At 37.2% G+C, this 14,999-nt stretch overlaps 1 protein-coding gene across 1 annotated transcript; it reads right to left on the reverse strand.

The window, feature by feature from the left end:
- Window positions 3,360–5,448, reverse strand: LOC104747210 (serine/threonine-protein kinase At5g01020). The gene is made up of 4 exons (XM_010468807.2): window positions 4,774–5,448; window positions 4,544–4,679; window positions 4,287–4,423; window positions 3,360–4,176 (listed from the first exon to the last, which is right to left on the reverse strand). The coding sequence occupies exons 1-4, from the start codon at window positions 5,179–5,181 to the stop codon at window positions 3,460–3,462; spliced, it is 1,398 nt and encodes a 465-aa protein (XP_010467109.1). The 5' UTR covers window positions 5,182–5,448; the 3' UTR covers window positions 3,360–3,459.

A 14,999-nucleotide genomic window follows, 5' to 3' on the forward strand; every position in this document is an offset into this window, starting at 1 on the left:
AATCAAATCGAGAAGGTATAAGATAGAGAGATTGGAAGACAGACTGGAGAGTGTCGAATTCAATGATTGTGACCTTAAATAGTGTTACACTTTCAACCCATTGTATGCTCTCCAACCATCACTACTCCGTGTCTCACGCAATAGATTTTTCTATCAATATATATAACACTATCCACTTACTTCTCTTTATATATATGCACTTAAAAAGAAAAGATATAAATTAAAATTCTGTTAGTTTTTATTTACAAAATTGAGATATGAATTACATAAGAACAGGACAAGAATCAAAGTATAGTGAATAGAATATATTTGATATGATTCAGGCTCAGATAAATTTGATATGAGCATGGCTAGACTACCATGCACACCAAGCTTTATAAAGCAAGAGAGATATACATATGATGATCATTTAGTATAGTACTAGTTGTTTCTTTTAAATGAAAAACTTGGGCTTCATCATATTACCACTGACCAACCGTACTTGCTTACTTGTGAAAGTTGTGTTTCTTTCGTATTATTGGATGTTAACTGGTGCTCTAAGACCATGTGCAATAGCGTCTATTTGAGCCGTCCTCAGGTATTTGTTTTTTTAAAATAAATCAAAAAAGACCTAATAATGAAAAAACGTTTCTTAAAGAGGGACGTTTTCTCGTCCGTCTATTTGGCATGTGCCCTATACTAATTCTTATAGTTTCGTTTGTGTTAATGTGATGTTTGGGCCTATTAGCTCTGTTGGCAACATGGTGCCCCATGTTAACTCAATGGTGGTGGGTTCGATTAACAAGTAACAACTTTGTGTATTAATAATCCTTTTTTGTGCTGTCCAACTCTGTTTTTTTTTTCTTTGTCTTAACTCTTCTACATGTTTTAATAATCTTTTACTATTGATGCATTTTCTTTATTTTATTGTTTTTCTATATAAATATTTGTTTTATTATATATCTTTCTATTTTTAGTTTAACTTCTAACAAATTTTAAATTATCTTACCCAAAAGTATATGAACAAAAATGCACAATTATTATAATACTTTTAGTTCATTTAATATTTTAGAGTTTATTTGTGTGATATTTTTCTATAATTACATTTCAAGTTTTTGTAACTTTGTAATTTATTCAGGGGACCAACTGTGAGGAACACATTCTATGAATTGAATAAAATGTTTGTTTTTGTTTTGATGTTTTGATGTTTTATGTTTTCTATTATTAATTTCTTAATTGTATGTTTTGAATAATATTATTATTTTATTCGGGGGATCAAATACAAATAGACACCAATGCTCATACTAAAAATAAGAAATTTTCAAAATAATAATATAAAAATTGAGGGACCGAAAATCGTCCCTAACCGATGCCCATCTCTAAATCGCATCATGAACATGATGGTTTTCTGGCTTTTTCATTTTTTTAATGTATGCATCGTATGGACATGACATTAACACGCATGTTTAGAACCATAAAGCTTTTGTGGTAAAAGATAAAAAAAAATAAAAAAGATCCCTACTGTGAAATTTACGGCTTGTTTCATGGAACACTATATATACACTTTTTAACTTCAGCTTGCTAACTTGAACACTTACTTTAGATATCAACTCACATAAGAAAATCTTATATATTTTTCACAGATTATGTTTCTAGGAAGACAATATTGTAAACAGACATTTGTGAATAATTGTGACATATCACACTAGTACCTACACTATTAATGTATTAATAATGATTTGATAAACTAGAACAAAACAATGATTTGAGATGACCATAGTAACCGACGTTCCTTTGATGCAAACCATTGTTACGTTCTAGTTTGCATCCCAAGAACTTTGAGGTTTTTTTTTTTTTTTTTTTTTGTATATATGCGGTTGTTGGACCATCTCTCCATAATATGAATCATTTTTTTTTTTCTGTTAACTTCAGCTTGCTAACTTGAACAATTACTCTTGAAATCAACTCGAATATTTAAAAAAGAAAAACATATATTTTTCATACATTGTTAGATAAAGAACGTAAACCACATATCCTATCACACAATTACAAATTCAGGACTTTGGATATTAGCCCGGATAGAGTATATATACATGGCATCATAGAGTCAAACCCATTAAACTAAAAGGCCTGCCAGTTACATTGTTATTGTACCATAATCAATAACAAGTTAACATTTTTAACAATCTAGAAATATTGTGTTTTTGCATCCATATTTCAATATCCTAAGAAAGTTCTGATAACTTGAAAAGAATAAACAATCCAGTCATATTTTCTTTATAATAAGCTGAAAATAAAATTTTAGAAACTAGCTATAAAATTTGGAAATTAATATCCTCACAAAAAAAAAAGTGTTATTGACATATATTCAAAAAAATATATATAAAGACTAATATATTCTGATCCAGTACTGAACTGAATCATAATACAAGAAACACCATATCAGTATTCTTCATTTTTACAAGTACAAATAATGGTTATAAACATATTTTAGAGTCAATTTTTTTACACTAGCTAGCTGTAGTTCCAAGACTTCACATAATAGGATAGTAATTTTAAATTAACAATTGGGCATAGTGGGAGATTAGTAGGTAACTGGCAGGAAAGTTAAGAGACTTTATAATTGCAAATCGTTAGCTTATCTGTAATTTGACTCTTACAAACAATGAAGATCGATTTGGTCGCAGATATTTGTCTGCTCATTTGTAAATATATACACAAACGCTCATGCACGCCTAATTTAAACTATTACAAAAGAAACTAAATGCGCAAGAGCTGTATCCGAATGATTCAAACTAGGTGACTAGTAACATATAACAATTCCCAAAATTATTAAACAAAGATGGTCATAAATTAACCATATCATCACATCTACCGGAAAATGGAATACAAATAATTCAGATATATGCAAAACTTGTAGAATAATTAATATCCACCAGATAAATGTGGTGTTAGACTTGATTTACATATACTTTTTGAGACTGATCCACTAAGTTGTTTAGAAGACACAAAACTTTGAATACCAATAAAGCAAGAACATCCATTGATTTTTCTTTCTTCTAATTTTTTTTTTTTTATTTCTATTATACTTGTAAAGAGTATCAACCACTTGTTTCAAAAAGCTATATGCATATGTTGTTGGTGTTGTGTGATAAATCACATCAGAGTCGTAACTCGTAAGAGCTGTAAATTTATCCAAATTATTGAAAAAGTACATAGAATTAGAAAGTGATCGAGCATTTTCCTTACGAGAAAAAAAACTAACGGTGAATAACGCGTTTTTCTTTAGACGACGAAATCTTCATAAACAAAAGAATGAATTATCATATATATATTGGACCAAATCAAAACAAAAAAAAAAAGACTAAAAAAACAAAAAGTGAACAATATATTTTTCCATTACGAAAATACAAATTATTTACATTAGATTTAAGAAGGAAAAAAAAAAAGAATTTTAAGAGTAGGTGAGACTAGAAAAACTCAGTACCGTTCCCCACCTGCCTCACTCCGCAACGGCGAATTCACACCATTTCTTAACGTTCTCCGGTGGGTTTCTCTTAAATTCCTCGGCGACTTGGCCGTAGGAGATGGCGACTTGGCCGTCGGAGATGGCGACGACCGGGGATGGTTACTTTGTTTTTGATGATGATGGTGACTACTCTTACGTGGCTTATTACCAACACGACCTTCATCTTCTTTATTGTCCGAGACTGACTTGTCCGGAGTGTTTGGTACCGTGTAAGTAAATGTCCCCATAGGAATATCATTATAGTCCTTAAGATCATTGAGTATAGAGACGACGGCACTCATACAAGGCCGGTTCTTGGGTCGATGACTTAAGCATTGGTAAGCCAACGTTGCTGCTTTTCTTGCTCCTGTCTCTGAGTACTGACCTTCAAGTCTCGGGTCCATGATACGACTCAGCTTACGTGGGTCGTTGAGCATTGGACGAGCCCAATCCACAAGGTTCTGTTCCCTCGATGATCGTTTCTTGTCTACCGATCTACGTCCGGTCAAAAGCTCTAGCAACACGACTCCGAAGCTGTATATGTCACTTCTCGCTGTTAAATGACCGGTCATAATGTATTCAGGAGCCGCGTAGCCTTGTGTGCCCATCACTCGTGTTGACACGTGAGTGTCGTCTCCTTCTGGTCCGTCTTTGGCTAACCCGAAGTCAGAGAGCTTAGCCGTGTAATCCTGGAAACAAAGATTTGAGATTTGGAGCTTTGTTAGAGTTTTTCTTTTATATTTTATTTATTAAGTGAATAAGTATTATATAATTAAATAAAACGGTTCAGAAGACTTACGGAATCTAACAAGATATTGGAGGCTTTGAAATCACGATAGATAACGGGGTTTTTGGCTTCGTGTAGAAATTGAAGTCCCGTTGCGGCTCCATGAGCAATCTTCATCCTCGTAGACCAAGGAAGTGACGCAGAGTACCCTGAAAAGAGAGTAATATAAAAATTTTGTTAGGACATATATTCTTGTCGGACTTTGATCATTAATGGACGATAAGAGAACACAGAGAAAAAAAGAGAGAGAGAGAGAGAGAGAGACTGACTTCTGAAAAGTTGATTCTCTAAGCTTCCACGAGGCATGAACTCATAAACAAGAGTCCTATGTTCTTCCTCGCAACAATAACCAATCAATTTCACAAGATTTTTGTGCTTTAGCTGTCCTAAAAACATAACTTCCGTCTGAAAAAAAGATTAATTCAATATTAGAGAGAGACTTATCATCATCAAACTAAAAAAGAGAAATATCTAAGGCAAATTTTTTTAAGGTACTAACCAGCCATTCGCGGTGACCTTGAAGACCTTCAAGATCGAGTAATTTGACAGCTACAGGCTGAGCTTTAAGACCAGGACGAAGCTTATCATCGATGAAACCTTTATGAACAGGACCAAACCCTCCTTCGCCGAGGAAATTAGTCGATGAAAAGCTTTGTGTGATGACTTTAAGCTCGGCTAAGGTGAACACGTGGAGATCTGATCCGGCCAAAGAAATCGATAGATCTTCTGATAAAGTGTTGGAACTTGGATTGCTCAAATCAAGAATCGATAGTCTTTGGAAAGAGCTCTGTTTCTTGATGACGTCATCTTTTCTTTTGTTTTTTTTAGAAGAAGCCATTAGGGTTTCTGGATCTCCTAAACATCCAACGATTAGTGATCTCCATGATACTTTCTTCTTTACCGCCATTGTTTGTTTGTGCGTTTCTTCTTCTTCTTCTTCTTCTTCTTCTTCTTGGTTTTGGTTTGGAATGGGAGAGATGATGAATGGGTTCTTTAAAGAAAATGGAGAAGAAGACTCCCTTTATAATATAAAGTTTTTATGCTATATTTATTAACTCCGGTTTGGTATTTAAAGGTCACGAGGAGAGAAAGAGAGAGAGAGAGAGAGAGAGAGGACGAAGACTTTTGATTACTAATTTCAATTCAAATTCACCTACTACTACTAATGCTACTCTTTCGTTCTAGAGTGATGGCTATATATATTTTCTAACCGTGGTTTTCTTTGTGACACACGCTTATTTTTATCTTTCTTTGATATTTTTCTACGGAAATGAACGAGTTGATTTTTAAGTTAGTGGTGGGTGCTTCCAAAATTGTAGACGATGACAGCTTTGCACCTTTCTCTAACGATAAACAATTACGTGTTATCTTTTCGTTTCGTCAATGGACCATATTTATACATGTGATTCTGATGCAATGACGCCAAAGAAAAAAAAATTATTTCTTTTGTATTTTTTTCCCCGGAAAATATTTAGATATTTGGAAGTTTGAGTATATATATAAATTCAAAAGAAACAATAATAAAGCTATTTCGTTTGTGTGGTTCGATTTTGTTTTTGTCATTTCTAGCAGTTTACAAGCTTGATAGGGCTGTCTTCGGTCAAATTTGACTACAAGTTCTGGTAATAATCACGATACCCGTTTCGGTAAAACTTTAACATATATATATTTTTTTTATCTGTACTGTAAAAATCTTTGATCGTGGCGAAGTAAAGAAGCATCGCATATTCATTTGCATGAAGTTTTTTTCAGTTCCAATCTTTATATATGGAAAGATATACTCTTTAAACAACTGTACAAAGAAAAATCTCGATTTTAGAAAGGGATAGTGATTGAAAATTCATCATTCCTATCAAACTGTAATTATTTGAGCTGGGATAATTAACCGGATCGAACCGCAGTGAGATTTTGGTTGTTCGGCTTGATTTCGGTTATGTATAATTAACCGATCGGTAATATTTGAAATTTAGTTTGGTAAACCGAGAATTCTGGTTAGTTTGGTTAATCTTAGACATTTTCTCAAACCGAACAAACCAAAGTTCAGAGCTAGTATTATTCTTTAACAAAAAGAAAAACTGTAATTATAGTTATATTTTGTGAAAATTTTCTTCTTTTTAACCTATTTCCAATTTTTTTTTTTTTTTTTTTTTTTTTTTTTTTTTTTTTAATNTTTTTCTTCTTCTAGGTATTCCTATATTATTATTTTAATATCAAAACTATATCTCTAATTGTAAACATATGAATAAAGAGACTATATATATTGTTTTAGTGTTCCTTGATCACTTTTAAGAAGTAGGCAATGACTATCTTCCAAATAGAGACTTTGAGAAAATATCTAGGGTTTTATGAACTTTTTATTTGGTTAATAAAGGTTTTGCATGGTAAACATATACAATTTCACATTAATAACAAATAGGCTAACAACTAAAATTGTAGTGTCGTCATGCAATTTGATAACGATAATATTATTAAGAAAGAGTCAACTTAAAATAATACGGTTCTAGAAGATTGATTAACACTCCTCCTGCTTGTCCTTCTTCTCCAAGCAACATATATAGTCAACAAAATACTTTTGGTTCAAACTAAGAAAACAAGTGAAACAAAAAAATCCAGAAATTTACATCTCAACAAACAAAGATGAAAAAGAGAGTTTGGTAGAGATGCAATTAATATGTAGTATTATAGATAGATTAGATAGACAAAATGCGTCAAGCTTCTAGAACACATCGTTTTAGATATCAATAATTAGAAGAAAAAAACAATAAGGAGAACAAAGGTGAGGAGGAAGATCTCAAACGCGTTGTGTGAAGACGGCGACTTATTCGTCTCTTCTGAACTATATATAATTTATATATATTTTGAGAGATTCGCTTTGCTTCAGTTTGAGTTGACATTTATACTTGGTCGCACAGAGTGGATCCCATTTGATCATTTTTTATATAGTATATATATAATTAATGACTAGACGGATATACCAATTAATACGTAACTATGTACTCGATAGTTTTTGTAGTCTCAATTATCTTGTAACAGTTGCATACATTGTGATATTTGAAATAAAAGAAAGCAATTCGAGTTCTCGCTCATTCTCGATTTTAATGGTTCTAATTTCTCATTGTGTTTTGTTTCTTGATTTAGTATAGACAGGAAGAAATTAATGCAAGTACTTATGTAGAAATTAAAGAAGCCTATGGAAAATGGCAAAGCAATCAATAATCATGTTTACATTTGTTTTTAAAACGACGCCGTAATGTGTCATGTTGTGTTATTGTGGTGAGAGACGTCCGGTCCAAGTAGAGAAAAAAATTAGCTGCTTGTTCTTCTTCTTTCACTTTCTGTAACCGCACCACATTTCACTATGTCCCTCAGAGAAAGACCCTTAGCTAGCTTGTCACCAAAACCCAATTTTCATGTTAGACTCTCCCACATCTCTTATCTCTCTCCACTCTCTTCATGTTCTCTCAGAAGAACAATGTTAAGAAGAAACTCCAATGACTTTATTGATAATAAGAAAAGGAATACAAAGCAGAGTGAACACTAGCACATCACTAGCTCAACTCCAAATCTCACACACGAGACTTTCACAAAAGGAATCAACATAAAACTCCCTAAACAATGGGAGAAAGTACTTATACAAATTTGAAATTCAAATCAAGATATTTTTAGAGCCTAAAAATATTTTTTTATTCTTCTTTTCGCCTAACGGCCAAATGGTCAACTCAGTCAAACGATTGCACGTGCTTCTTCCGCATCCACGTCACACGCACGAGCCTTAGAACGACGAACATATACTCTCCGTAGCTTATCAATACCCCCTCCAATGAGACGCAGCTTGTCCTCAAGTGCAAACGATGGAAACTGCTCTTCCAACACGCGAACCTCCTCCCACAACGACTCATGATCTGGCAAACCTGACCACTTGACCAACACCTCCAGAATGCCAGAATCAGAATAACGAGAAGCCAACAGAGACTCAGGCTCAATCACCACCTCATCAGCTTCAGAGAAAGATTGAGGAAGAGGAAGAACCTGATGATGAACCCCCAAAACCTGTTTCAGCTGAGAAACGTGGAACACAGGGTGAATTTTAGAGGATTCCGGGAGCTGCAAACGATAGGCTGCTTTGCCAATACGCTCCATGATCTGATATGGTCCGTAGAACTTAGCAGCAAGCTTCTGACATAAGCGCTTAGCTACCGAAGATTGCCTGTAAGGACGAAGCTTCAAGAACACCCACGCCCCTGCTTCAAACTCAACATCACGGCGATGCTTGTCAGCATTGTTCTTCATAAGCTGCTGAGCGTGCAACAGATGTGCCTTAATGTCGTCCAAGAAAGCATCCCGTTCCTTCAACATCTGCTCTAACTCAAAAATTTTAGTAGAGTTAGCTTCAAAACGTACCAGAGCTGGAGGATCCGTGCCATAAACCACACGGAAAGGAGTCGACTTCAACGATGTATGAAACGAGGAGTTATACCACAGCTCTGCCCAAGATAGGTAAGACGCCCAAGAACGCGGATGTGTCGATGCAAAACACCTCAAGAATGTCTCCAAGCATCTATTCAAGACCTCTGTTTTCCCATCAGTCTGAGGATGGAAAGCCGTACTGTACTTAAGCTTCGTACCAGCGAGCTTGAAACAATCCTTCCAGAACGCACTCAAGAAAATCCGGTCACGATCAGAGACGATGGACACGGGAAAACCATGGAGACGCACCACCTCGTGAATGTACTTCTTAGCAACATCGGCTGCAGTAAAAGGGTGTTTCAAACCAATAAAGTGACCATATTTGCTCAACCTATCTACCACAACCAAGATAGCATTGACACCATTGGAAGAAGGAAGACCCTCAACAAAGTCCATATTCACATCTTCCCAAATCTGTGTAGGCAATGGTAACGGTTGAAGTAACCCAGCAGGAGAAAGAGTTGAATATTTGTGGGTTTGACACACTCCACACTCGGACACATAACGCTGCACATCTTTAAGCATACCCTTCCAATAAAAAAACTGCTGCAGGCGTTTAAGAGTCTTCAAAACCCCTGAATGACCTCCCAGGAGACTGCAATGATACTCCTCCAGTAACAACGACACACTGCGACCCTCCGAGGGAATCACCAAACGGTTCTTATACCACAAACGACCCTCGATCACCTTGTAGTGGCCATAATGAGATGGATCCTTACTCACTTCCTTTATCAAAGTCTGAATGCCCTCATCTCCATCAATAGCTTTGTAAAGATCTTGCACTTGCAATGCTGAGGGAATAGTCAATCCAAATAACATTGTGAAACAAGAATAGGAGTCCGCATGATGAATCCGTGACAAACCATCAGCAGCTTTATTTTCAATACCTTGCTTATACACAATTTCAAATTCATATGGTAGCAACTTGATCAACCATTTTTGATACTCCAACGTGACTTCCCTCTGTTCAAGCAAAAATTTCAAGCTCTTCTGATCCGTATGAACCGTGAATCTATGACCAAGCAAATAATGCTTCCACTTTTGGATAGATAACACGATAGCCATCAGTTCACACTCGTACACTGATTTAGCCTGCTCCCGAGGAGTCAACCCGTGACTAAAAAATGCTATCGGTTTGTGATCTTGCATTAACACCGCACCGAGACCAAAACCCGATGCTTCAGCCTCGACGACGAAAACCTTGTCAAAATCAGGTAACGTTAACACCGGAGCAGAAGCCATTACCTCCTTTAACTTCTCAAACGCCAGTTGAGCCGCATCACTCCACACAAATTGGTCCTTCTTCAACAATTCAGTGAGAGGACGAGCCTAAGAACCGTATCCCTTCACAAAACGTCTATAATACCCTGTAAGACCCAAGAAACCCCTCAACTCCTTGACAGTCTTGGGAGATGGCCAGTTTGTCATTGTTGTAGTCTTAGCCGGATCTGTCGACACGCCCTCAGAGTTAATGATGTGCCCAAGGTAATCAATCTGTTTCTGAGCAAACAAACACTTCTTTTTGTTAGCAAATAAATGATGTTCTGCAAACAGCTTCATCACCACCCTCAAATGCTCCAAATGGTCCTGCAAATTGGCACTATATACCAAAATGTCATCAAAGAAAACCAGAATGAATTTTCTGAGGTATGGGCGAAAGATCGAATTCATCAAAGCCTGAAAAGTAGCCGGAGCATTGGTTAAGCCAAATGGCATCACCAAGAACTCGTAATGGCCATCATGAGTCCGAAAAGCAGTTTTCTCCACGTCCGCAGGTTGCATCCTTATTTGATGGTACCCTGCTCTCAAGTCAAGCTTCGAAAATACCTGAGCACCATGAAGCTCATCGAGCAACTGATCAATCACTGGGATAGGGAACTTATCAATCACAGTTGCTCTGTTCAACGCTTTGTAATCTACACAGAAACGCCAGCTTTGATCCTTCTTTTTAACCAGAAGAACAGGACTAGAATACGGGCTGTGACTCGGTTGAATGATGCCCGTAGATAACATCTCCTTAACCATCGACTCCATCACTTCTTTCTAGGCATGGGGATACCTATATGGACGAACACTGACCGCACCAACGCCATGCAGTAAAGTAATAGCATGTTCGTGTCCACGAATAGGAGGCAATCCAGAAGGTAGAGCAAAGACGTGTGAAAATTCATTCAACACTGACTCAACCTCCCGAGGCCATTCCAATAATGCAGGGATATCCCCATCAGGCTCCAACAACGAGAAACCACAATCATCATGCTCACTAAACGGTACTGGTTTCACAGCAAAACAAGATAACTGAGAACTCGAATCTCCCACCAAACGCACCTCACGACCTTGATATAAGAAAGACATCTCATGAGTCTCCCAATTCATACGACAGTCCCCCAAAGTACGCAGCCAGTACACACCAAGAATCACATCTACCTGACCCAAGTCCAAAATAATAAAGTCTGTAGTAAAAGTGATACCCTGCACCGTGAAACTGACACCATGACACACACCAGACCCCTTGACTGTGACTCATGTACCCAACAATATGTCCAAATGATCATTGGGAGTAGCAGTCAACTTGAGTTTGGACGCCAAAGCTGGAGTGATAAAGTTGTGCGTCGCCCCACTGTCCAACATAATCAAAGCTACATCACGACAGACGAAACCTCGCATCTTAGTGGTATGAGGGGAAGAAATTCCCATGAAAGAGCTGAAAGATAACTCCATACACTCGCCCACAGGTGATTCTATCAGGTCACCCTCACTTCCCTCATATGTTCGATGCTCCTGCAACACTTCTACCACGAAATCATTCAAGACTGTCAGAATTTGTAATTCTTTGTGAGGACACTCATCTCCTTTAAACCATTTACCCTGACACTTGAAGCAGATACCATGCCTCCGCATATCATCTAGTTCCGCACTAGAACGATTAGGCCTGGGCAAATAAACCGAACCCGAAGAACCAACCCGACCCTGACCCGCAAAAACCCGACCCGACTCCGACCCGCTTATGTATAAATAACCACTCGGGTTTCGTTTTCAAATATCCACGGGTATCGGGTATTACCCGAACCGAACCCGAGGAACCGACGATATCTGTTTGAACCCGAGAACACATTTATACATACATGATATCACAAATATTGCCATATTTCCGTTTGCCTTAATCTCCTCTCCTTGAATCCTTGTGAATCTTCTTTACTTTGCATAAACATGTCGAAGTTGCCAATTTTTGTCCGATTTCAAGAATCTTTGGCTTTTATAAACCAAAACTCTCAAATGGGATCTCCAAAACCTAATTCCGCTGTTTGGTTTGATGTAAGAGGTCATGATCTATGGATAATGTGTTAAAGACTGACATGCTGGGATGATTCTTCTTTCTTTCGTTCTTTCATTTGCGAGACATGCTTTTCTTTGCTGGGATGTTTAAGTTTCGTTTGCTTTGTTGGGATGTTTAAGATTTTAAGACATGCTTTTCTTTGTTGGGATGGTTATTTTGCGAGACATGGTATGCTCAGTTTCATTTGTTTAAGATTTCATGTTATGCAGTTTCATTTGTTTTTCGGGTTATTCGGGTTTTCTGGATACATTTCAGGTTTTTGTGGGTACTTTGGATATGTTCGAGTAGGTACTATCTATAACTGGATATATTTTGGATACATTACAGGTTTCTTAAAGTTAATACCCAAATAACCCGAACCCGAGAAGAACCGAACCTGACCCCGACCCGAAATTATATAAACACCTGTGCGGATCCTATATTCATAAACCCGAAAAACCTGAACCCGAATTACCCGAACCTGACCCCGACCCGAACACCCAAATGCCCAGGCCTAAGAACGATGTCTCTGAGGACGCAGAGAGACCTGGGAAACCCCTTTCTCCAAGGTCGGTTTCTCAACAGGTTTAGTAGCCTCAGAAAAAGTGGATTTGGCTTTCCAGCTAAGCAATGGCGTAGGCACCGAGACCCTAGCTACTGGAACCAACTGCTTCTGAGTCTCTACTACCGTAGGTAACTCCTTCTGCATCACCTTCCTCAACGCACTAGACTCCATCGACAAAGCCACCGCAATCAGCTCCGGTAAATCCTGTGGTTTCATCATATAAACCAACTCTTGCATTTCTGGCCGTAAACCATTAAGAAAGATACCTTCAAGCTCCGTATCATCTAAGCCAGAGACCTGAGCTGAGAGATCTTAAAACTTCTGTACATAATCAGCCACCGAACCATCTTGTCTGATACAGAATAAGCTCTGACTCGGTCCTTTCACTCGCAGGTTACCAAAATGGAGAAGAAGACGCCTCTTAAAGTGAAGCCAATCCTCAAACAGAACGCGATTGATCTCCCAATTGAACCACCCCAACGCGTCTCCAGCTAAATGCACAGAAACCAGATCCAACTTCTCCAAATCGGAGAATCCACCAATGCAAAAATAACGTTCCACCAACGACAACCAACCGTGAATATTCGCACCATCAAACACAGGCATATCCACATTCTTAAGCAATTTCTCGCGATAATCAGGGCCAAAGTTACTACAGCGAGGTTCCGAGGCAGGAGGCGATACCTGAGACAGATCCTCAAGGAAGAAAGATTGTGCGGTACGACTCGGACCTGGGGAATCACGATCGACGCCCAACGGAGGCAGACGAAGCAAGATCTGGTCCAGCGAGTGTTGCATCATACGAGTCCGCGTACGTTCTTCATGAAATTGCGAATTGAGCGTGTTAATCCGGTCAAAAAGCTCCGGGATCGGATCGGAATCATCACCCAGCGACACTTCTGATAAGATCGGAGAGAGCCTCGAATCCACTGTCTTCAATTTCTCCATCAGATCGATCGGTTGTCACGACGCACCAAATGTTAAGAAGAAACTCCAATGACTTTATTGATAATAAGAAAGGGAATACAAAGCAGAGTGAACACTAGCACATCACTAGCTCAACTCCAAATCTCACACACGAGACTTTCACAAAAGGAATCAACATAAAACTCCCTAAACAATGGGAGAAAGTACTTATACAAATTTGAAATTCAGATCAAAATATTTTTAGAGCCTAAAAATATATTTTTATTCTTCTTTTCGCCTAACGGTCAAATGGTCAACTCAGTCAAACGATCGCACGTGCTTCTTCCGCATCCACGTCACACGCACGAGCCTTAGAACGACGAACATATACTCTCCGTAGCTTATCAAACAATCTTTGCCACGGTACATTTCGCTAATCGATCTTGCATTGATCATAATAGATTGTTTGCTACAATATTGGCTAATAACTAGTTCTAATCGGAATTAGCTTCTTTGTTAGGCCAACGCTGTTTTGGAACTTATGCTCAACTGTTGTAGTATTCATTCTGCCAATGGTTATATATATATATATATATATATATATATATATATATATATATATATGTTTTTGAGCATCAAGATTTAAACAATAGACTTTCTTGTTTATCTAGCTAATTCTCTTTTATAGGCAATGTGTATGTGATTTAGGTGTTACTGTGCGATTATAAGAATGAGATTATCGGTTTTGCATGCTACAAAAAAGATATTCTTTAGATGTAAACTGAAACCTATTTGTGGTTGATGAGAACACATAAGATATCAAATTTGAGTACTAATTTTGTATGTAGGAATATTTCTATCGTTATGTTACAGAACATTTGACTTAAAGCTGATGCTGCATTATGCGATCATTGAACTCTCTTAACCTTCTTTTATCTTTGTGTTGTTTTGTGGACAGCAGCTTAAAAAGGGACAGTGTCTGTTCTGCCAAAAACTTTTTACAAAAATAATCTAATGTAGTAAAAAAAATTTGTGTCCAGCTAAAAAGTCAAAGAAGGCGAGATGATGATGCTGAAATCCTAGACATAGATTCTAAATCTTTTTTTTTTTTTTTTTTTTTTTTTTTTTNGGCACTCTTGAAGATTTCCGAACATCTTCACTGTCTTTAAACAGTTTGAGTTAGCGAGAATGTATGTCATTAGTTGTTTCTCATCTTCTCTTTCTTCATATCTTTCCACCTAGCAATCTCTAGATGAGACGGTATACATTAGTTAATTTAAAATTCATCAAACATTAGATTGAAGGGATGATGAGGGCACTTACGTTGGTGTCGATCGTAAGAATTTTCAGTTTAGGAGAGTTTTGAATTGCATAAAAATAAGTGGTTCCAACCAATATACTGGATCTATGAGCCGAGAGAAATTAATGGCGTCACTACAACAGGCAACCAAAAAAAAAAAAAAAAAAAAAA

The sequence above is a fragment of the Camelina sativa genome, chromosome 15, assembly GCF_000633955.1.
Source record: "Camelina sativa cultivar DH55 chromosome 15, Cs, whole genome shotgun sequence".
NCBI classification, from domain to species: Eukaryota; Viridiplantae; Streptophyta; class Magnoliopsida; order Brassicales; family Brassicaceae; genus Camelina; species Camelina sativa.